Source organism: Doryrhamphus excisus, chromosome 5 (genome assembly GCF_030265055.1).
Source record: "Doryrhamphus excisus isolate RoL2022-K1 chromosome 5, RoL_Dexc_1.0, whole genome shotgun sequence".
NCBI classification, from domain to species: Eukaryota; Metazoa; Chordata; class Actinopteri; order Syngnathiformes; family Syngnathidae; genus Doryrhamphus; species Doryrhamphus excisus.
Genome location: NC_080470.1, coordinates 4803895 through 4828902, shown reverse-complemented (window position 1 = coordinate 4828902; position 25008 = coordinate 4803895). Strand labels below are relative to the sequence as shown.

Sequence of the window (25008 nt, the reverse complement as noted above, 5' to 3'; positions counted from 1 at the left end):
TAGCCCATTGTTAAAATAAATATAAGATAGGCCTAAGATAAGATATGCCTTTATTCGTCCCTCAGTGGGGAAATTTGCATGTAAATGAATACAACGCATGTGATTTTCAGGGAAGTACGGTCGTCACGCCCATCTGCCATTCCTGAGACCTCCACTGACCACAGCTCTTCTTACGCTTGGAAAAGCGCATCAGGTGGCAACCACATCAACCTCTGCTTGTTTAGTGTGTGTGTGTGTGTGTGTTAAAACACGGGCTTCCTTTTACCTTTCAGAGGGCCATGCTTGGCAATGGACTCGTTCTTCAGAACCTCTTGCACATGCAGCTGGCTCAGCAGCAGCTATTACACATCAAGGACAAGTGCATCAGCAGCGTAAGACACTTGTGTGTACAGTGCATATGTATGTCTGCACTTGCGACGAAGCATACAAAATCATAAGGAATCATTTCTTTTTTTTTTTCATGTTTTGGACACGTTTTGATTTGCCTATTACCATTTTCAGCTTTAATATACCAATTTTTTTACCCAATCATGCTGGCCTGTATGAAATGAACAAACAAGTGAATTTTCATCAAGTAGGATTGAATAGTAACTAGAAAAGCACTTGTTATTCACACCAAAATAATAATCCTGCATTCAAGTCTTTCATATTTTATAGAACCTTTTTGAAACTTGTTTTTTTCAAGTGTTCTGACCATTTTTTGTGGAGTTATATACCCAAATGGGGAAAAAGGTCCTATCTTGCAATCCTTTAAAAAATTATCGGATACAGATGGTGATCTGGTTCTGATCTGATTTCCAACAATTCCTGAAAATTTAATCCAAATCCATTCATTCATTCATTCATTTTCTACCGCTTATCCTCACGAGGGTGGCAGGGGGTGCTGGAGCCTATCCCAGCTGTCTTCGGGCAAGAGGCGGGGTACACCCTGGACCGGTCGCCAGCCAATCACAGGGCACATATAGACAAACAACCATTCACACTCACATTCATACCTATGGACAATTTGGAGTCGCCAATTAACCTAGCATGTTTTTGGAATGTGGGAGGAAACCGGAGTACCCGGAGAAAACCCACGCATGCACGGGGAGAACATGCAAACTCCACACAGAGATGGCCGAGGGTGGAATTGAACCCTCGTCTCCTAGCTGTGAGGTCTGCGAGCTAACCACTCGCCGTGCCGCCCCAAATCCATTCAGATCCATTCAGATTATTTTGAATACAAACGGATAAAACAACCAATAAAACAACAATAAAATAAACAAAATAAACAATAAAATAGTTAAAACATAAAATCTGGGTCACTGCCGGGACATGAGAGAGCTACCAACATGTTAGCCTCCAATTTAATTGTTTATACTTAAGAAGGATTTCAAACAGAGTTAATAAAGTAACAAAGTAAGAAATGAAAATGTACCACTTCCACACACAATGCAGAACCTTTTTTCATAGAATGTAATCTAAGGTAATGTAACATTACTGATGCCTAGTGATCAGTCGCCAATTAACCTAGCATGTTTTTGGAATGTGGGAGGAAACTGGAGTACCCGGAGAAAACCCACGCATGGAGAAACATGCAAACTTCACACAGAGATACCCAAGCGGGAATGCATGTATTTTTAGACTATGACAGAAAGACATTTAATATTTTGGAGTTGAAGATTGGTTGTATTTCTGCTTTATGAACTTGTACATGCAGACAAAGAGGTGCTTGTCTATCCCTGCCAGACTCTGCAGATTATTTTTTTTTTGTGTCTGTTAACTTTCCCCTTCCACTTCCTCAGGCCTCCAGCCTTCTGGGAGATCCATCAAGGTTGCTGATACAGAAAGCATTACCTCTGCGGCCTCCAGGCCTGGTAACACTTGGCAAAGGCCTCCTGGGAGACTCTCCCTCAGGTCAGCAGACTTGCAATTCATCCGTAAACCCTTGATTAAAGTCTTGGTGTAATTACTACAAACAAATTAAAATTTGTTGGTGTACAAAATACATATTTTTAAAATCTGTTTATTGATTTTTTTTTCTTCAGTATTATGTAGCTTTTGATTGATCCACAAACTGTCGCAATAACATAATGTTCTTTCTTGCAATTAAACAATACAAAATGAAGACATTATCACTTTATTTGGCAGCATCTTTTAAGACTTTGAAGGTTTTGAGATGGATTCTGTGTGCAAAAAGCTTGGCCTGTGTGTCGGTGTGCATCCATTTTGGTATTATAATGCAAGTCTTTCATCAGTGCACGTGCCTTGCGGGTTTGTAAGAAGCGAGGATGTCGTTTGCCTCAGCAATATTGGAATACATCCATGTGATTAAGGGTGTGTAGATCTTTGTTGGTGTGCATGTCTGATTTCACATGGCCTTTCGTTTGTATGTTTATTATCATTAAATGTAGGATACTGTGCTGTGACTATTGTCCTCACTTTTTTTTCATTTTTTCCCTAACTATTTCACCAACAGAATTAGGCCAGGAGCCTATGCCGGCATCAACCCACAATGCCGCAGTGGTGGTGTCAGCAGCAGGTGTGATGTCCTATCTCCAACCTCGAGCTGACGGAGGAAAACCAAATGCCATCCAATCTATCTGCACAACTTCAGCTTCCTCTTCGTCCTCCGCCACCTCTTCTTCCTCCTCCACCAGCTCTGGTGATAGACAGCCCGTCCCTGCAGGGAGTGTACTTCAGGGACAGCACTACTCTTTGGGATTCAGTAACTCAGGCTTGGGTACAGCTCCACCTAAACCCCCAGGAGGAGTTTATCCATCCATGGGGCATCACAGCGGTACAGATGGCTCCACACAAGCCAGCCTGGTGAGAGAAACCAACGCCACCACATACCATGTGCTATGTACAGTGGAACGTCGTTAATACAGTTTGTCATCATGTGGACTTCTGCCACCTTGTTGACATTTTTATACTTTAATCTGCACCAAACATGTTCTCTTCTATTAAGGAGTTGCATCATTACCTCTTTGTGCTTCTCATGCAAAACCAAGGCTTACAAAAACTGAGGTTCGACTGTTGTTGTATCCTTGTATGGAAACATCAAACATAATGAATTAAAATATAGTAATTAATTATACTTGATCTGCACGGCGGACTAGTGGTTAGTGCGCAGGCCTCACAGCTAGGCAAACCGAGTTCAATTCCACCCTCGGCCATCTGTGTGGAGTTTGCGTGGGTTTTCTCCGGGTACTCCGGTTTCCTCCCACATTCCAAAAACATGCTAGGTTAATTGGCGACAAATTGTCCATAGGTATGAATGTGAGTGTGAATGGTTGTTTGTCTATATGTGCCCTGTGATTGGCTGGCCACCAGTCCGGAGTGTACCCCGCCTCTTGCCCAAAGACAGCTGGGATAGGCTCCAGCACCGCCGCAACCCTTGTGAGGATAAGCGATAGAAAATGAATAAATTAATTAATTATACTTAAATGCTTTTGGATGGTTGATTGATGATTGATTTTTCAGTTGGCACACTGTTTCTCGTTCTTACTTATCAGGAATACACACACACACGCACGCACACACACACACACACACATACTGTGTGAATGACTAGGAGAGTGTTCAAAACTTGGGTTTCTGTCCTTTTGGTATATTGTATTAACCTTTAAGTTTGGATCCCATCTGCGTCCTGCTCTCTTGGCCCATTTAGCGGCACAAATAAAACAACCTGTCAGTTTTCCTGCAGCCACCCTGTCTGCCGCCTGTGCTCGCCTATATCTCGAAATGAAAAGCTGCTAACATCCTCATTCGGTGTGCAGAGAAAATCACAGCACTCTATTTCTTAGGGGAACACGGTCCAATCCCAGGGCTACCTCTTGTAAAGTTTTTTTTCTTTCTTAATGAAGAGAATAGCGTGATTAGTGAGTGTGATTAGAATGTAATTAACAGAGCACAATCCTCTCAGGTTCACAGAGCCTCCTAAGGCTCAATAAAATCATTGTCAATCAAGGTAACATTAGTGCAGTATGTAGTGCACCAACTAGTATTGCATTTCATTGTATTTATAAATGTCACATATGTCTTCTCAGGTAAGCAATGGTCAGAGTTCTCTGCTCGGAGACCCGCCTAAAGATGTCAGACTGCCCTCTAATCCTTACCTTAATCTGGCCAGCGTAATGCCAGGGATGGTTCTGCAAGGTAAAAACAGATACAAATGATATGCGTATAAATTGTACTCTGCCGTGTATTCGCATTTGGTTGATTTCATTATTCCCCAGGGTCTCTGGGCAGTAAACCCCAGGGAGGGCAGCCCGGCTCGGCTATGTACAGCAACACATCGGCCCCCATTGTCTCCCAGGGTAGTGGCTCCTTCTCCCACAGTGCAGCCGCTCCCACAACAACCCCATACAGCACTGATGCTTCCACTGACTACAGCCAGTACAACCAGGCATACACACAGGTACTGCAACATGAACACAAAAATGCACCAACTGATGTTTCTTTGCCTCAAAAAATTTTAATTACAACTCGCTCATCCAGACCAACGATTCCTCATTCTTTAACAGTTGTAATCTTCACTCGCTAAATGTACTGTAAAAAAAGGTCAGTAAGGATAATTCATAATGCCGCCTACAGAGAACATACTAACTCCTTATTTCTAAAATCACAAATACTTAAACTTGTTGATATAGTTCATCTTCAAACAGCTAAAATAATGCATGAGGCTAAAAATAACCAATTAGCTAAAAATGTCATCCAATACTTCTCTACAAGAGAGGAGAAATATGATCTCAGGGAAGAAGTACATTTGAAACACTTATATGCTAGGACTACGTTAAAAAGCCATAGCATTTCAGTATGTGGAATCAAACTATGGAATGGATTGAGTAAGACCCTCAAACAATGCACAACGATGAGCCAATTCAAGAAACAATACAAGCAGTTGATGTTTGCTAAATACAAAGATGAAGAGTCTTGAACCAGTCATGATGTGCTATATATATCAATATATTGACACTTACTATGGTACACATTATGTCATTGGATGGTCAAATCACCTTGTACTTCGATACGAGGTGCATTATTTAAAAAAAAAAAAAACTTAAATTGTATTATGGAAAGCAGGCAGTGAACAAATGTAACAGTTACTGATTGTAAAAGTACCAAATGGAGGGGTAGGATTTAATAAGCTTTGCTTCTTCCTACTCCTTTTGGACATGTGGAACTGTGAACTGATTGTGTGATGTATTCAATTGTAATCTGATGCATGTTCAAATGAAATCAAACCATTACCATTACCTATGAAAAATAATGACAACAACAACAACAAGGAAAAGTCCTACGCATGATGACAAATGCACTTTCCGGCCACTCAGCTTCCAGTGATTGCATTTGTATGACGGTGTGGTGTGTAGGAAGCCATGCAGCAGTGGTACCAGCACTACCAAACAGCACAAGGATACAGCTCTGCAACACCGCAGGAAAGCACAGCCACTGATTACAACAAGGACCACACACAGGTAACCCACACACTCATTTGCATTTGCCTTGTACTTTTGTATTGTAGTAGTTCCACGTCAAATCAGTCATATATAAAAAATGTATGGTGGTTTGAAGTATTGTGAGAGTTTCATGACAATATGTTTAGCTGTTTGTCTTCTTGTTTTCAAGGTTCCACCGGTTTCCAACTATGGTGATTACAATTCCTATATGCAGACAGTCACTCAGTACTACTCTCAGTCCACAGCGGCGCAGGCCTATGCCAACAAGGTATGCACACACACACACACTTCTTTCTGATACTTACTGTCTTAAAATGTAATTAAAATCGCATCTTATTATTTTGAGTTCATTATAAACTGGTTTGGGGCGGCATGGCGGTCTAGTGGTTAGCGCGCAGATCTCACAGCTAGGAGACCAGGGTTCAATTCCACCCTCGGCCATCTCTGTGTGGAGTTTGCATGTTTGCACATCTCCGGGTACTCCGGTTTCCTCCCACATTCCAAAAACATGCTAGGTTAATTGGTGACTCCAAATTGTCCATAGGTATGAATGTGAGTGTGAATGGTTGTTTGTCTATATGTGCCCTGTGATTGGCTGGCCACCAGTCCAGGGTGTACCCCGCCTCATGCCCGAAGACAGCTGGGATAGGCTCCAGCACCCACCGCGACCCTCGTGAGGAAAAGCAGTAGAAAATGAATGAATGAATGGATTTGGATGAAATTTTCAGGAATTGTTGGAAATCAGATCATAACCAGATCACCATCTGTATCCGATTTTTTAAAGGATTGCAAGATATCACCTTTTTCCCCATTTGGGTATATAACTCCACAAAAAATGGTCAGAACACTTGAAAAAAAAATACAAGACAAGTTTCAAAAAGGTTCTACAAAATATGAAAGACTTGAATGCAGGATTATTATTTTGGTGTGAATAACAAGTGCTTTTCTAGTTACTATTCAATCCTACTTGATGAAAATTCACTTGTTTGTTCATTTCACACAGGCCAGCATGATTGGGTAAAAAATTGGCATATTAAAGCTGAAAATGGTAATAGGCAAATCAAAACGTGTCCAAATCATGAAAAAAAATTAAATGATTCTTTATGATTTTGTACGCTTTATCACAAGCGCAGACATACATCCCGCTTGGATATCTCTGTGTGGAGTTTGCATGTTCTCCCCGTGCATGCGTGGGTTTTCTCCAGGTACTCCGGTTTTCTCCCACATGACAAAAACATGCTAAGTTAATTAGCGACTCCAAATTGTCCATAGGTATGAATGTGAGTGTGAATGGTTGTTTGTCTATATGTGCCCTATGATTGGCTGGCGACCAGTCCAGGGTGTACCCCGCCTCATGCCTGAAGACAGCTGGGATAGGCTCCAGCACCCCCCGCGACCCTCGTGAGGAAAAGCGGTAGAAAATGAATGAATAAACCTGAGTAGCTCATTTTTAAGTATAAAAGTTGGACAGCGTGTATCTGATTCCGGCATTCCGCCACATTACATTTTATTATGTTAAAGGAACAGTTCAGATTTTTTGACATGAAGTAGTATGGCATCCTCATCAGCAGTGTAGTGCTTCCACATTGACTTACCCTCCACTTGGTTCTGGAACGCAGATGCAGACGTATTACTCTTTTGAACGCATATTGTTTTCTGAAGCCAAATTGTTTACTTTTATTGTTTACCCGCATCGACCAAAATCTGACTAGAGCTGGGCTCACGGAACCAAGTGGGGGTAAGCCGCTGTTGACGGGGATCTCATACATGATATTATATTTGGAAGTGTATTTTAAACAGGAAGTCGATGTATATAAGTCTCTAGGCGTCTCCCTGCATGCTGTCAACAATGGCGTGGCTCCTCCCCCGGCTGTCCTACCGCCTGCCGCCGTGCTGCCAGCCTATGGCACCCTGCCTCTAATGCCCGGCTTCATTGGTGCGCCACACCCAGCGGCGGCCACGTCAAGTCCCGTCACGCACCCACACGCTTCCGCCACAGATTGGAACACCTACTATTATGTGAGTAGAAGAGCAGCAGGATCCACATGGAACGCTCATGACAGTGACATGTATGTTTGGGTCGTTCTTGGAACTTTATTACATTTAAAAAAGACAAACATTTCATCTTGTACCTAGCTCTGATATTAGCGGGCACTATTACTTGGTGGCAATGGAGAAAACACTATCTACTATCTATCTATAAATAGACTAGAACAGTCTTGTTTGCTTAAAAATGAACCAGTAGTGGACTTTATTATGTCTATCGTGTTTTCATTGCTGGTTGTCTGTAAATAAGCAGGGTTGAGGATCCAATTTGATTTCAACTTTTTTCTCATGTTAACATGAGTGTATCGCGGAACGTCGACATCCCAATGCATCCGCAGTCGTGCAATATGAGCTGCAAAGTGGTTTCACTAAAGTAGCTTTTACAGAGAGCAGGACTCCATTATTGCCTGAGCCGATGCTGGTGCTGCTGTTTCTCACTCGTCTGGTCTGCTTTTAACGTTATAACTTTAAAAAAAACAGCTGACAGAAGGGGTGGACCTTTTCAGACAACAATGATGATGATGGGAGACAGGATGCAGAAGCGTGAGCTCAGCACTGTCTCTAAAGAGATTTCCATTTGTTTGTACAGACCGCCCATTGTGGCCTCGCTTAATACTGCTAAACCCTGCTAGCGGGCTGTTAACCCAAAACACACAAACACAGGATGTTTGCATTATTTCCCTCTCTTTGTCAACACAAATCACAGAAATAAAATATCAGAAATGCATTCCATGTAATGTCATATAGAAACTATTAATTATATAAAGAATTACTTACTATTTTTTTTTTATATTTGTCAAATAAACACTTGCCTCTAATGGACGTCCTCTTCTCCTGCTCTGTAGAATCAGACCCGGGGCCATAAGAGGGAGTACCCCCAGTTGGCAGTGCAGGACGTGACATCATCAGATGGTGGCTACATTGGGCAGCACTCCCAAGGCCTTGGGGGGCAGTATGCTGACTATTTCAAGAGAAAGAGGCTCTAGGATGAAGCAAACCCTCTCAGACTCTCACTCGGGGGTCTGTGGTCACAGCTCCCTCTAGTGGCTTTTTTGTGGCTGTACCAATCTTTTAGGCGCAATAGATGGCTCATGTAGGAGCACACCACAATACTTCTATTTAATATTTGCTTTTGTCGCGTTCAAGCCTTAACACCTAACTAAATTGTTGAGGGGTTTTTTTTGTGGGGGGGTCAGATTGTCAACTATACTAGTATTACCTTGTGCAAGTCTGACATAATGCAGGGGTGTCCAAAGTGTGGCCCATGGTTAAACAAGAAAACAGCAGCAAAAACTAAAAATATAAAAGCAGTCATTTTGCAAGAATAAAGTTACAATATTAGGAAAAAAAAAATAGTCATCTTACGGGAAAAGAAGTGAGAATAAAGTCGGAATATTCTGAGGAAAATGTTTCCAATGCATAAAATTAAAAAAATATATTTTGTCACATTTTAAAATTAATAAGAAACGAAAAAAGCAAGAATGAAGTTGCAAATTTTGGAAAATTTGGTTGTGGGTAAATTTATGATATTGCGAGAATTAAGTCATAATATTGCGAGAAAAATGTGTTCTCTTAAAGGGAATAAATTGTCATTTTATGAACATAAAGTCAGAAAATATGTCATTTTTAGAGGCTATATACAGTAGTAATAGAGACATATTGAAGATTATTATGAGAAACAAAACAAATCATGAAGTTGTAAATATTCTGAGGAAATTTTTTCCAAAGCATAAAATTAAAAAAAAAAATTCTCACATTTTAAAATTAATAAGAAACAAAAAAAGCAAGAATGAAGTTGCAAATTTTGGAAAATTAGGTTGGGTAAATTTATGATATTACGAGAATTAAGTCATAATATTGCGAGAAAAGCGTGTTCTCTTAAAGGGAATAAATTGTCATTTTATGAACATAAAGTCAGAAAATATGTCATTTTTAGAGGCTATATACAGTAGTAATAGGGACATATTTAAGATTATTATGAGAAACAAAACAAATCATGAAGTTTTAAATATTCTGAGGAATTTTTTTCCAAAGCATAAAATTGAAAAAAAATATTTTCTCACATTTTAAAATTAATAAGAAACAAAAAAGCAAGAATGAAGTTGCAAATTTTGGAAAATTTGGTTGTGGTTAAATTTATGATATTACGAGAATTAAGTCATAATATTGCGAGAAAATGTGTTCTCTTAAAGGGAATAAATTGTCATTTTATGAACATAAAGTCAGAAAATATGTAATTTTTAGAGGCTATATACAGTAGTAATAGAGACATATTGAAGATTATTATGAGAAACAAAACAAATAATGAAGTTTTAAATGTTGGAAAAAAGTTATAATATTATGAGAATGAAGTCGAAATATTATGGGAATAAATTATTGAGAGGGGAAACCACAAAAATGGAAAAGCCCAGGCAAAAAAAGGAGAAAAATATTGTAATACGCTTTTTCACCTACAGTATATTACTAAGCTGAAATGCAGGCTGTTTTTTTGTAAAATATATATAACATCTTATTATACCTACATGGATTGGTACACCGAATATGAAATATCATCTATGATTTTCTGCTAGAAAGGTTTGGATATCCTGTAGAAAAAACAATATTTATGTACGTACTTATACACTGTCGTCCGACTTGAACCTTGAACCTTATAGTCCAACCTGTCATTCCCTTACGTCCTCTTATATAAATAGACAATTTGAATGTGCGTGTTAATGAGTGTGCCTATGCTGTATCTGTAGGAAGTGTCAGCCATTTTTTTATCCCAACACTGGGAGGACATCAGGAAACAGGGCATGGACCAATAAGAGCCCTGAGTTGCGTTGGCTTACAAGAGCTTCTCACCGTGAATGAAAGCGTGTAGTCAGTAAGTATACTGTACTTGTGTATATATACTACAGTGTCATACACCACCTACCAAGCCATGTGTAACAGACACTATATACTGTATGTATTTATATCTATAAAGGATGTCGCTCAGCTTGTATAACACACCAATGAAAATGTTTGCTTTTGTTGTATGTTGTATATTTGTAAGCTAACGTTAGCGTAGTCCCTACAAAGTGACTCCCACAGCCTTTAGTCATCTTCAGATCACCCTATAGAGTTTCTATTGGATTTAGGTCTGGGTTCTTCCAATCCTTGTTTATTTAAATGTATGCTACGGGCTATTCTTTTGAAAAAATGGGCCAATTCTACTCATCTGCAGCAGACAGAGCTTATTGAAATGTACAATAGTCGAAATATTTTGACATCAGTGTTTCCCACAGGACTGTAATCTATTTGTGGTGTAGCCACGGAATTCGCACAATTGGCAATGACGTATAAATCATAAGACTAGAGTAGAAGAGCAGTGATTCTCAATTGGTGGGTCTTTGCCTGGGCAAAATAATAATAATAATAAACAACAAACAATAATAATAATGATAATAGGGCTGCATGGTGGTCGAGTGGTTAGCGCGCAGACCTCACAGCTAGGAGACCAGGGTTCAATTCCTCAATTCCACCCTCGGCCATCTCTGTGTATAGTTTGCATGTTATTCTTGTGCATGCGTGGGTTTTCTCCAGGGTGTACCCCGCCTCTCGCCCGAAGACAGCTGGGATAGGCTCCAGCAACCCCCACGACCCTTGTGAGGAAATGTGGTAGAAAATGAATAATAATAATAATAATGTACTGATCTGATGTCCTTGTCAAGCTTGAGTTGGGGGTGAATGACATCAAATGGGGATGTCCAACCTACACCCAGCTGCAGATATCTGCTGGAGAAGAGCACGTCGTAAATAGAGAGGCATTATCTTCCGTTGTGTTGCAGTCTATTTAAATCGGGGGTGTCCAAAGTTTTTCCCACTGAGGCCTGCATATTCAAAACCCAAAGGATGCGGGGCCACTTTTACATGTTTTGAAAACCAATCCATTTCCTGTCGATATGCAAAGACGTTTTTCATATTTAAAGAAACAACAGCCAGCATCTCAGATTTGTTATTTGTGTCAGAGCATATTATTAGTCAAAAATGTGCACTTTTTTGCTGTTTTTCTCATACCTTTTTTCATGCAATATTACATATTTATTCTCATATTTGGACTTTATTAACTGAAATTTCCTAAAATTGCAATTTTATGTTTTTTTCTTTTTTTATAAAATGTATAAATTTTTCTAATATTACTTGCTTAATAGTTAAAATTACTGCAATTTTTCCCCCATTTTGTTGTTTTTTTTAATGTTCTTGTTCATTGGTATTTTTAGACTGTACCTAGGTCAGTTTACAAAAATGGTGCTTTGGACAGCCCTGCTTTAAAAATAAGATATCTGGTAGACCGCTTCCCATTAAGGGGGATCCTGCAGCCAAACCAGTTGAGAACCGCTAATGTAGCAAGTCTTAATACTTGCTAAAGTTGGCAACACTGATCCCCTTCTACTTTGTCTTCTTATCCTTTTGTACACCATGTGCGTTAGATTTGGTTTATGATCTCGGGCGAACATGTATTTGTGGCAGTCCTAATGTATTTGTGGCGGGCCACCGCCAATGGGAAACACTGGTATTGAAAACAAAGGATGTGAATACAAACCAATACTAGCACTATCTAGGGTATTGTTTTGAAAGCTGACTTCTATTTTTGTCCAACTACAGTAGGAACCCTGCAGGAAGTCATAGGTCAAAGGTCATATCAATATTGTTTTTTTTTCCATCTTGTCTTGCAGGGACTATACATTTACTTTAGAAGTTTGTATTTGCCGCTTATGCTGGAGTGTTTTTTTCTTTGGTAGGTGTTTTTTGGAGCTTGACTTGCTCTTTATGAAGTCATTGTACTCTAACCACTTTGTACATACAGTACTCTGTAGTACTCTGTAGTACTCTGGTTCTTCCATACTGCTATTTAACAAGCTGAGGTTTATTGGTGGGCAACACATGCTGTGTTTGTGTGTAGTTGTGTGTGTGTGCAGTGACATGTGTACCTATGAGTGTTACGTACATACATGTACACGTGTTACATACATGACTGTTTTACGTGGTACTTCACAACGCTGAGTTGATGTTGCTGCAATAAGAGAAGGGCGAGTGTGTTTTTTTTTTTTTTGGACCAGCCCACTGGAGTCAATGCTCATCACAACTTTTCTGCACCTTAGAATCGTCTTTTTTAGGCAAAAATGTACTTCCTTCTTTTACAAAAGCAAATAAGACTTTATGAGAAAAACATGTTTTTACTTTTCTTACTACTTTAGTCCACATAACTTTTATTGTGCTGGCTGTGAGCTAATAACACTGGTGTCATGTCCGACTGTAATTATTCAATGAACGAGGGCTTGCTACTTTAGTATTACTTGCTTGCTACGTCCACCCTGGCAATAACCAAGACTGCTGTACGATGGTGAATGTATCATATTCATTCTTTTATCGTTGAAATCAATGGTTCTCAACATGTCAAGTTCCCCCTGTGGAATATTTTGTTCAGAATATCTGATTTTATTGTCTAAAACTGTGTAAACATCTGTAAACTAATTCTGAGATTTTGAGAATAAAGTAGAAAATTTATGAGGAAAAATTTTGTAAATTTACAAGTCATAAAGTCATCAAAAAAGTCATACATGATAAGAAAAAGTCGTATATTTACGAGAAAATAAGTTGTAATTCTCTGTGAAAAGGGCGTTCATTTACAAGTATAAAGTCGTACATTTACGAGAATAAAATCGTAATTTTTACAAGAAAGAAGTTGACAAGAAAAAAATATAAAGTCGTAAAAAAAAGGCATACATTTATGAGAAAAAGTTGTACGTTTACAAAAATAAAGTTTTAAAAAAAGACGAAATATTTCAAGAATGAAGCTGTAAATGTATAAAGTCGAAACATTCCGAGAATACATTTGCGGGAAAATAGTTGTAAATGTATGTGAAAATATTAGCAAATTTACAAGGAAAAAATTGAACATTTATGACAATAAAGTCGTACATTTGCAAGAAGTTGTACATTTACGGCATTTAAGTAATTTGTTTACACGAAAAAAAACTGTACATTTACGAGAATAAAGTTTAAACATTCTGTTAATGAAGAAATACATTTTCTCGAAAAAGTTGTACATTTATGAGAAAATAGTTGAAATTTGACAAGGAAAAAAGTCTAACATTTATGACTAAGGTTGTAAATTTACGAGATTTTTTTTTATTTCAATAGAAAACAGTTGTAAATTTACAGGGAAAAATACAGTCTTAATTTTCTGAGAAAAGGGCTTGAAATATGTGAAAAAAATATATATGTTTACAAGAAAAAAAAAGTTGTAATATAATGAGAAAGTCACAAATTCATGAGAAAAATGTTGTACATTTACGAAAAAAGTCTTAAATTTACAATAAAAAGTGAGAAAAAAAGTTTAAAATTTTTACAGTAGGAAAAAAAGTAAAAAGTAAAATAAAGTTGTAATTAAATTACAAAAAAATAGTAGTATTTTAAGGAAAAAGTAATACGTTTACGAGAAAAAAGTAAAAAAAGATTAAAATGGTGTACATATTTGAGAATTTTGTCATGAATTTACAACTTTTTTCTCTTGGTACTTCTTTTTGTACATTTTTGAGAAGAAAGTTGTAAATTTACAAGATTTATTCCAGAAAGTTTGCGACTTTATTTTCAGAAATTTATGACTTTTATTCTTGTGAGTTTACGATTTTTATTCTCCAAAATGTCTGACTTTATTCTAGTAAATTTACAACTTTATTCTCATAAATTAATGACTTTTACTCTCATAAACGTATGACTTTTTTTTCTCATGGATGCACAACTTTATTCTCAAAATCTCTTTTTTTGTGTGTTTTTCACGATGGCACTTATACTCCGTCATATTAGTGGTCTTGAAGTAAAAAATACATATACAATTATTTAATAATAATGCTCTGTGGATAAAATGATTTATACATTTGCTTTTCTGTATTATTGTCATTTTTGTCATTGTTTCTATTTTTACAAGGGGGTAAACTTACTACCAAATCAGCAGGGGACCAAATATTTTTCCCCACTGTATATATTTGAATATCTCAAGTACCCCCTGGAGTGCCTTCAAGTACCCACAGGGGTACTAGTACCCGCCCGCCCCACTATTTGAGAACCAGTGATTTCAAGCACAGCTTTGTAACACAGTACTCCTTCCGAGGAGAATTAGGACCAAGCTGAAAAGAAGTATACGGTACTCATTTGAATATTACAAGAATGAAGTCATCATTTGCATTTCATGACTCATCAAAAAGTGCTGTTTAGTATTTTCTTGTAAGATTCCTTTAGTAATATACGACCTAAAAGCTCATAACTACAACTCTATTTGTATATTAATATGACTTTATTCTTTGAGTTGTACAGTAATCCCTCGTTTATCACGGTGAATTGGCTCCAAATACCATGAAAAGTGAATTCCTAAAATATGAATGGAATATAGAAAAGCCTGTTTAGGACCAATATTATTACCAATATAGTAGACATAATCCAAGAATATAAGCCATTTAAGACGTAAATAAGACCGTGTTGCTATAAATGTGTTCCAGATGTGAGGAGGACAGGAAGTGAGTTTTAGCTTTTTATTATTATTATTATTATTATTGTGCCTGATATGAGATCATTCAAAGCTGCAATAAAAAGTCACAATAAAGTAACATTACTGCCACCTAGTGACCAGTGTATAATACTACACAACAACGCGTATTTGAATGTGTCTTTTGAATGCCTTGCATTTGTATTTTAGTTCATTTAACCATTTTGATGCTTCAAAGTGCTTCAATAAGCAAGAAAATAAGCAAACATTTGTGTCAATATGATAATAATAGCCAAAACGTGATAGCGTTGTACGTTTATGAAAATAAAGTTTTAAACAAAGACAAAATATTTCAAGAATTAAGTTGTAAATGTATAAAGTTGAAACATTCCGAGAATACATTTATGGGAAAATAGTTGTAAATGTATGTGAAAATATTTGCAAATTTACGAGGAAAAAATTGAACATTTATGCCAAAAAAAGTAATTTGTTTACACGAAAAAAAACTGTAAATTTACGAGAATAATGTTTAAACATTCTGTTAATGAAGAAATACATTTTCTCGAAAAAGTTGTACATGTATGATAAAATAATTGAAATTTGACAAGGAAAAAAGTCCAACATTTACTACAATAAGGTTGTAAATTTACGAGAATTTTTTTAAATATTTCAATAGAAAATAGTTGTAAATTTACAGGGAAAATATATGAGATAATTCAAAGCTGCAATAAAAAGTCACAATAAAGTAACATTACTGCCACCTAGTGACCAGTGTAGAATACTACACAACAACGCGTATTTGAATGTGTCTTTTGAATGCCTTGTATTTGTATTTTAGTTCATTTAACCATTTTGATGCTTCAAAGTGCTTCAATAAGCAAGAAAATAAGCAAACAATAATATAATAATAATATAATAATAATAATAGCCAAAACGTGATAGCATGAAGCTTTGAAATTTCAACCGCGATGTAGCGAGGGACGACTGTATTTCTTTTTTTTCTTTCCAGTGTGGCCCTAAAACTGGTTTCTATACTTTTATGAAGTTATTGTTGTGCTCAACAAATTGACCGAGTTTCCCTCACTGTGAAAAGCAATAGCAGATGAGATGGTTTGCAAATCCTGGTGTGAGTTTTTTTTTGGGGTCCATGATGTGTTCCTACATTGATCCACCATTCTCTTCATTTACTCGGGATAATAATTATGGATAACAATCATAGAAACACGGTCCACATTTCATTTTTAAAGCTGACTTCTGTGTCCGTTTTGGCTTTTTTGCTTGTTTACGTCTTTTGTATGGCTATGTTGTTATTATATATAGTATAATATAATAATTTATTATAATGTACGGTAGACCCAAATGACAAACATTCAATGTTTCACGAGATCGGTGTTATGGCCGAACACACAAAACACCCCATTTTGTTGAAGGGGGCGCATTGTTGGCAAATGCGACAAATGTGAGACATAAAAGAATCAAGTCATTACTAATAATATATTTTTTACGCTAAAAAATATCTTAATAAAAATATCTGTGTGATCATTCATAAAATGTGTAATTCAAAACTTCATGTTCAAATTTCCAAACATTATTATTTTTTTATTATTATATTATTTTTTTTTTATTTTATATTTTATTATTATTTTTATTATTTTTTTTATTTCTAATATTTTTATAATATTTTTTATTATTTATTATTAAATATTATTATATTTATTATATTTATTATTATTATTATTATTATTATTATTATTATTATTATTATTATTATTATTATTATTATTATTATTATTATTATTATTATTATTATTATTATTATTATTTACCTTCATAGCTTAAGTCCCATTAAATCAAATATCAGCCACATCAGCTAGCCTTGATGGATTGATGACAAGCTTTTTGTCCTTTAGTGCGACACATCATAACTACTCAATGGCCGACCATCCTCATACATATATGGCATGAGAACTGCTGACTCAGCAGACGAGAAAGTGCCTGTCTGATTCCTGGTCTGGTGCCACAGTGGGAGTCATGCGTGAGTTATCGTGTTACCCCTGCAGCTTTGTCAGCCATTTCTTTCGTTTGCAGCCATTCCTCCCGTGTTGCCTGTGGATCGTGTGACCCCAAATGAACACACTTAAAGTGACCCCCAAAACCAAATCTCATTATAATGCCACTAGATTTGTAACATTGATATTAAATAGTTTCCTTCATCTGCTGTTACTTTGTGGGTGATTTTTTGTGTGTGTGTGAGTGTGTTACACAATACATGAAATGTGCTTTGCCATATCCTAAATATATTCCACTTGCTGGAGCACAATGATATCCATCATTAAATAAGGAATCGAATGTCTGTGCTTTACGCCTGCAAATGGATGGCTTTGTTTTTCTTTTGATGTGCTAGATACTGTAGATTTTTACTATATTTTGTACAGCATCACGTTGGCATAGTTTTACTGTGAATAAAAGTATTTCTAGAGCAATGTAGGCATGCCTTTTGGATTGACAGAAGGAAGACGACGACAACAATGATTTGGGTTTTATTTATTTTTCCATTGTATAACTATGGATACATTTATCTGTTTTTTTTTTTTTAAGTTGAAGGAATTGTCTTTTACATTCCTAATTAAAATGTAGACTGAAGTTTGTGTTTTTGTCACATTGGGGGAGGGGCTGCGAGGGAGGGGGGTTGCCTCCTCAGAGCTTTTCTCTAGCATACAGCGTAATAAAATGGTAATAATACAAGTATTAATGTAACATAAGTGCATAAAATACATGTCAACTGAGAGCTTGAAATGCCGCATAAGTGAACAGAAAGGTGGAGCTCATCAGTTTTTTTTTCAGTCCTGCAACATCAATGGTTAAAAAAAAATAAAAATTAAAAAAATGCCATAATTGCCATCTTGTCACCTTATGGAGAATCACTTACCACTTCATCGCAAACCTGATAATGGATCAAACTCCCATGATAAAAGTGTCACATATCATCATTCCATGGCTGGAGAGAAAAGACCGACACTGATTTAAAAAAAATAACATTTAAAAATCCCCCACTGGTAAGATGGCCTCGTTTGCGTCATATAAAATAACATGATATAGATTATTGAACAGCATTGATTATCATATGGGCAAAGGGCAAGCCGCATTATAAAGCATCCCCTAATAGTAAAAGTTAAATGTCAGCTTGAAGCCAGTAATGGTTAGTAGCGTGGCCGAGTGTCCCAGTATGATGATGATGATGATGAAGATGCTGATGCGTGTGCTCCACGTCACAGTTCAAAGGTCGTTTGGAGGGCTGTGCTGCTGCTGCATGGTGGTCAGTTCGTCAATGAGCTGCTTGAAGGTGATTCTCTTCTCGTGGGCTTGCTCCCAACATTTGCGCATCAGGTCGTACAACTGTACGAGAAAAAAAAACAAAACACACATTTTAGTTTCTTAGTTAGTTTTCTTAGTGTTTAGTTACTTAGTATTTACTGACTGATAGACATTTCCCCCCCCCCACCCCAAACCAAGCTGAATTCAAATCCTTAAAAAGACATGATGCATCAACTTCCCAACAGCAGGGGGAGCCCTGATGCAAATCAAACCAAACTAAAGAATGGTTCTCAGTGGTACACCACCTTCTATTTTTAACAAAAAAGATTAAAAACACACCTTTTTAATCAGGCTTTTAACTAATATTTTTTAACTTTTCTTATGTTTTTAGTCCTAGTTTATGCTTTTAGTCTTTAGCTTTTAACTACAGTGTTTCCTCAAGGGGGGTCCTCCACACCGGGGGCTGCTGAGGGGGTGCCATCCTTGGGTCCCTTCGACCCGGCCGGCTGGGGGTTCCTCCCTTTGATGTGGGGGTCCACCTGTCTGTCGGAGTCGGGGGGCCCGGGTGCCAGCGGCTCCTCCCAGTGTGGACGGCCCCAAAGGTGGCGTTTCCTTGATCCTCAGTGCCATCCCATGTCTCCCTACTGTGTGTGATTGTGTGTGTGTGTGTGTGTGTGTGTGTGTAGTATGGAGGGTGGGAGGGAGGGCTTTCTTAGTAATTGTTTTTCCTTTTAATTGTGGTAATTGTTTTTAATTCTGTAAAGCACTTTGTGTTGCATGTCTTTGCAGGATAAGTGCTATACAAATAAAGTTTTTTGATTTTATTTAATTCTATCTATGGCTGAATTGTGGTAATGGTAGTGGTAGTATTTCATTTGAACATGCATCAGATTACAATTGAATGCATCACAAAATCAGAATCCCAGTTCCACATGTCCAAAAGGAGTAGGAAGAAGCAAAGCTTATTAAATCCTACCCCTCCATCTGGTACTTTTACAATCAGTAACTGTTACATTTGTTCACTTCCTGCTTTCCTAATATATATATTTTTTTTTTTTTTGTCACGTACCGAAATACGAGGTGATATGACCATACAATGACATAATTGGTACCATAGTAATTGTATTAAAGATTCACTGAGAAATTCAAGAGAATGTTCTCACATGCCAGAAATAATGTTTTTGGCGGTGGAGGGGGGGAAAACAAATGCATCTCTTACAGGTTCAGGACAGCCATCAGGGCGTGGTAACCTCTTGCCCTCTGCCAAAGCGTTGACCAATCGAATGATGGTCATCTGACCCTGGGTGTGACCAATGATGCTGGAGAAGAGCTGTGAGGTGATGAAAGTACAGTAATGTTAGCATCATGATGTCAGCATTGACTAAAAACACTTTTAAGTCGGTCCATTGTGTTTTTACTTCTACATCCTAAATTTAAAAAAAAGCATATATTTAAGATGAAGTAGTGACCTGCATCGGGGTCTTGCATGGATCACAGTAGGTGATAAGCTCGTACATGGTCACCCCGAAAGACCAGACATCCGAGGCAAGGTAGAACTTGCAGAGAGTCAGGCACTCCGGCGCATACCTGAGTCGCACAAACACAGTGGCACCATGACAAAGTGGTAAGATGCTGGCAGCGACACGTGAAATACTTGACTCGTTCTCTCAAGCTGACGTGTCGTCGTTTGTGTAAAAGTTCACCAGAAAACAGGACTGAAGTGGTCATCCTTGACGGTGTAATAGACTTCATTGTCCTTGATGCTTTTGGTCAGACCGAAGTCTCCGATCTTCACCGTGCTCTCGTTCTCCACCAGCACGTTTCGGGCAGCCAGGTCGCGGTGGATGTAATTCCGAGATCCCAGATAATCCATTCCCTGAACAGAAAGGACGATATAAGTTGGATGGGTGTGTTCCTTTCATGTTGAAATATTCCAAGCAAATCATGTGGAACCTCTGTCTTCTGGTACTAACGTACCAAAAGCAACAAACACAGTACTAATCACGTGATTTTTGACAGATTTTTCAAGGCACACAGATTATTGTGATCTACTGCTATATAGACAAATTTATAAACCTACCAAAAGAAACATTAGACGGTCTTTCATCAGCAAAAAAAGCTTGTTTCTATCTTTATCCGTTCTTTAGTAATCAGCAGTAGAACATACTGTAAGGTAAGTTTCAGGAAAATATCAGTTTCCAACTAAAAAAAAAAAGGGAGAATCTATGAATATAGAGTCTTTGGTATTGAAAAAGTTCATTAACATAAAAATATATCACATACTGAAATAATTAGGGGGCTGCACGGCGCCGAGTGGTTAGCACACAGGGCTAACAGCTAGGAGACACAAGTTCAATTCTACCCTCGAGTTTGCATGTTCTCCCCGTGCATGCGTGGGTTTTCTCCGGGTACTCCGGTTTCCTCCCACATTCCAAAAACATGCTAGGTTAATTGGCGACTCCAAATTGTCCATAGGTATGAATGTGAGTGTGAATGGTTGTTTGTCTATATGTGCCCCGTGATTGGCTGGAGACCAGTCCAGGGTGTACCCCGCCTCTCGCCCGAAGACAGCTGGGATTGAATGAAATAATTAGGGATGTTAGAGTTATCGGTAGCGATATCAAATATATGTGGGGGCGGCACGGCGGTCGAGTGGTTAGCGCGCAGACTTCACAGCTAGGAGATCGACTGCGTGGGTTTTTTCCGGGTACTCCGGTTTCCTCCCACATTCCAAAAACATGCTAGGTTAATTGGCGACTCCAAATTGTCCATAAGTATGAATGTGAGTGTGAATGGTTGTTTGTCTATATGTGCCCTGTGATTGGCAGACAGCTGGGATAGGCGTGAGGAAAAAGCGATAGAAAATGAATGAACAATAATATATGTTCATTCCACCACATTTTTTCCATCACCATTTTTTTGCACCAGTATCATATCACATGTAAACAAGACCCAAACCTAGTAATATCACAAACAAATGAGGTCTGTTAGCCATTAAGATTATGAATGAAGGAACATCAGGCCCAGTGGTGGTAACGTGTGTTACCTACCCGACATATTTGTGTGGAATAGCTGAGCAGGGTGCTGAGACTGGTCTTGCTTTTGTTGGCATGCAGGTAATCCTTCAAACTACCCAGAGGGAGGTACTCCATGATCAGCTTAGTAGCCTGACCACCTGCTCAAACCCCAAACCAAGAGGGAGACATAGGTCAGTGTTGAACAAGGTAAACATGTACAGTATGTACATGGAGGTAAAAATATGTTTTCCCCATCCTGATTTCTTTTATTTTATCACACATAAATGTTACAAATCAAACAAATGTAAATAATAATCAATGAATGAGGTTGTAATTCAGCCATATTGGATGGTTTTCCAGCACAAAGCGCCTTTCTGAGGTCATTTCACAGCATCTCAAGGGGTTCAGGTCAGGACTTTGGACTAGTCTTTATTGTGTTTTTCTTCAGTCATTCTGAGTGGACTTGCTGGTGTGTTTTGGATCATTGTCCTGCTGCAGAGCCCAAATTGGTTTCAGCAGGAGGTCACAAGCTTGACGGCCGAACATTCTCCTTCAGGACAGCAGAATTCATGGTTCCATTTATCACAGAAAGTCTTCCAGATCCTGAAGCAGCAAAACAGCTGCAGGCCGTCAGACTACCACCACCACATTTTACTGTTGGTATTGATTTTTTTTTTCTGAAATGTGGTATTACTTTTATGCCAGATGTAATGGGACACACACCTTCCAAATAGTTCAAGTTTTGTTTCATAAGACCACAGAGTATTTTCTCAAAGGTCTTGGGGATCATCAAGATGTTTTGGGGCAAAATAGAGACAAGCCTTAATGTTCTTTTTGTTCAGCAGTGTGTTTTTGTCTTGGAACTCCGCCATGCAGGCCATTTTGCCCATTGTCTTTCTTATGATGGAGTCATCAACACTGACCTTAACTGAGACTATGTGAGGATGTGGGGTCTTTTGTGACCTCTTGGATGAGGCACTCCTAAGGTAATTTTGGTTGGCCGGCCACTCCTGGGAAGGTTTACCACTGTTCCATGTTCCATGCCATTTGTGGATACTGACTCTTGCTGTGGTTTGCTGGAGTCCCAAAGCTTAAGAAAATGGCTTTATAACTTTTTGCAGACTGACAGATCTAAATTCATTTCAGTTAAGTCCTTGTAACAGGAAGGCAATCACAGTTTCACACAGGGCCATGTACATTTGCATTTTTTTCCTTAATAATAAAGTTATATATATAAAACGGCATTTTGTTAATATATATATATATATATATATATATATATATATATATATATATATATATATATATATATATATATATATATATATATATATATATATATATATATATATATATATATATATATATATATATATATATATATATATATATATATATATATATATATATATATATATATATATATATATATATATATATAATAAAATATAAATATATAATAAATATAATAAAATATAATAATATTTACATTTTTTGATGATCCCAGCATTTACGTGTGACACAAAAATAAATAAAGTAATCAGGAAGAGGGCAAACACCATCAAAAAACATGAACACTTAATTATCAGCGTACACACTTACTATATGTTAGCTTACCTTCTTCCAGGCAGATGCCCTTGTACTTGACAATATTTTCATGGTAGAGTGCCTTCAGTATATCAATTTCACTAGAGAGGTTGCTGCCCTTCTCCTGTCCGTTCTCTGGCTTTAGTGACTTGACCGCCACTAATTCACCTGTTCGATCTCCCCGGGGATCGTAGCGACACAGCTCCACCTTCCCAAAGTGGCCCTTTAGGAAGATCATACATAAAATATTTTATTATTGTCAACGTAAGGATAATTCAATATCACTGCAAACATCATAACCATATGGTTCATGAAATATCTCTGATGTGTCAATCAAAAGTTACCTTTAATGCACTGGATCTTATTAGACTTATACTTCTAAAACACTTATTAACAACATTTGGAATAAAATGATGTGCAAGATGTAAATAGTGAAAGGAGTTCAACCTGTCCCAGATCTCTGAAATGTTTCAGGAATCGCTTTTCAAACACAGTCGGGTCCACTTCAGGTGTTGGCTGTGGTCTGATAGCTGGGTCTATCAGAGGGAAAAAACACAATTTAGGTTAAAACTTTGCAACATCTGAGACCTTTACAGTCTGCTGAGTTATGTATTTCGCTATCATTATTTTTATTTATATTATTTTTATATTATTTATATTTTCATAGTTAGAGCATAGAATGAAGTGGATTTTCTGAATTTCTTATTTTTGTATTTTGTTAAATTTAGCAAATAATATGCTTAAAATTCTCAATTTAGATTATTATTATTATTATTTCCTGACTTTTTGAATTATTTGCAATTGTTTATTTTCTTTAGTTCAAAGTGGTGGTTATTAATAACTAGTAGTTTTTTGTTTTTGTTGTTTTACCTACAGGTTTACATAAAACGCATATGATCCTTATACTCTTACTTTTTTCCTCCAATTTGTCAATGTCTCTGACAATAGCCCTGAAAAAAGGTCTCTTCTTTGGGTCATAGTTCATGCAGTGGATCATCAGTTCAGCCAACTCTCTGTAGTCCGGGGTAGCCAGCTGGCACTCAGTTTCATAAAACCTCTCCTTCTGCTCAACACAAAACACATGAGACTACAATGAGGTGGTGAAAAACAGATGAGGTGACAATGGAGGTGAGATCATTGCAGTGAAGGATGGGAGATTAAAGGAGAGACATCCGATTGTAGACTGTCACCTTACCTCTGTGAGCTTCTTTTCCATGAGGGGGACCTCTCCATCATAACAGATCTCCCACAGAGTGGTCCCAAAGCCCCACTTGTCAGCTGCAACACTCAGGGAAGACACACTCTTCACACACTCCGGAGCAATCCAGGGGATGCGATGCACACACTCTGCAGAGCAAAATAACCATCTTCAATATTGCACAAATACATACGGGTTCTGAACCATACAAGAAGACTTCTAATGGTGGACAGACCTACATTACAACTTCGGCATCACTACAAACAATGAAAAATTATCTTTCATTGGTTTCCACATCCACCATCTGTGGATGTGACGAAGGGGAGAAAGGGAGCACAGAAACTGTGTGAGATGGAGTAGGAGTAGGAAAGAACCTAATTGAGTGCATGCAACAGTGGCTCAAGAGAGTGATATGATTGCTGGGAAAAAGAAGAAGAGCACTCTCAAGGCACATCTAATGCATTGCGTTCAGTCAAATCTACATTTGAGGACTCTCAAGGTACAAGGAGGAAATGGCAAGGGTGTGTGCCAGGGTTTATTCACACAGAGTCAACTACAGCGGTAAAATATGAAAGCAAAACTACTGTGGACAAGACGGTGCATGCATGCAGAAATAAATACCAATTGGTTCTCTATTTAGAATTACTTTAGGTTTCATTATGTGTAACCGAAAGTGAGTATACACACCCTCTCTCGTGAGTACTGTGATTGGTATTCCTGGGTCACTGAGCTTGATGAAGGGCCCTCCTTCATCTGCATCCAGTCCATCTCTCGCCAGCAGGATGTTCTTAGCACACACGAAACCATGGATCAACTTTTTGTCCTCCTGCAAGATAAAAACATATATATGATCAAAAAAAATATTTTCACACTTCCGTTAAGATTTCCTTT

General features: G+C 37.7%; 2 protein-coding genes across 7 annotated transcripts in view; one reads left to right on the top strand and one right to left on the bottom strand.

Annotated features, from left to right (window-relative positions):
* raver2 (ribonucleoprotein, PTB-binding 2) overlaps positions 1–17637 on the top strand; it is a 60241-nt gene extending 42604 nt beyond the window's left edge. Inside the window, exons 7-17 of one of the 4 annotated variants that reach the window (XR_009129912.1) lie at positions 111–193; positions 273–371; positions 1785–1896; positions 2459–2808; positions 4032–4140; positions 4221–4402; positions 5358–5462; positions 5614–5712; positions 7263–7463; positions 8336–10356; positions 12191–17637. Coding sequence is in view for 2 of the 4 variants with exons in the window: in XM_058073797.1 (XP_057929780.1) it covers positions 111–193; positions 273–371; positions 1785–1896; positions 2459–2808; positions 4032–4140; positions 4221–4402; positions 5358–5462; positions 5614–5712; positions 7263–7463; positions 8336–8476 (1481 nt within the window). In the remaining 2 variants the exon portion in view is untranslated. Of the gene's footprint in view, positions 1–110; positions 194–272; positions 372–1784; positions 1897–2458; positions 2809–4031; positions 4141–4220; positions 4403–5357; positions 5463–5613; positions 5713–7262; positions 7464–8335 lie in introns of all 4 variants that reach the window. The other 3 variants (XR_009129913.1, XM_058073797.1, XM_058073799.1) reach the window with 3 other exon arrangements.
* Positions 17528–25008, bottom strand: part of jak1 (Janus kinase 1) — a 21006-nt gene continuing 13525 nt past the window's right edge. For all 3 annotated transcript variants that reach the window (XM_058073795.1, XM_058073794.1, XM_058073796.1), the window contains exons 16-25: positions 24805–24943; positions 24115–24266; positions 23832–23982; positions 23367–23455; positions 22950–23142; positions 21366–21490; positions 20019–20191; positions 19785–19902; positions 19535–19645; positions 17528–18396 (exon numbers count right to left, since the gene is read on the bottom strand). In XM_058073795.1, coding sequence (XP_057929778.1) covers positions 18277–18396; positions 19535–19645; positions 19785–19902; positions 20019–20191; positions 21366–21490; positions 22950–23142; positions 23367–23455; positions 23832–23982; positions 24115–24266; positions 24805–24943 — 1371 coding nt within the window. In that variant the 3' untranslated portion in view covers positions 17528–18276. The remainder of the gene's footprint in view (positions 18397–19534; positions 19646–19784; positions 19903–20018; positions 20192–21365; positions 21491–22949; positions 23143–23366; positions 23456–23831; positions 23983–24114; positions 24267–24804; positions 24944–25008) is intronic.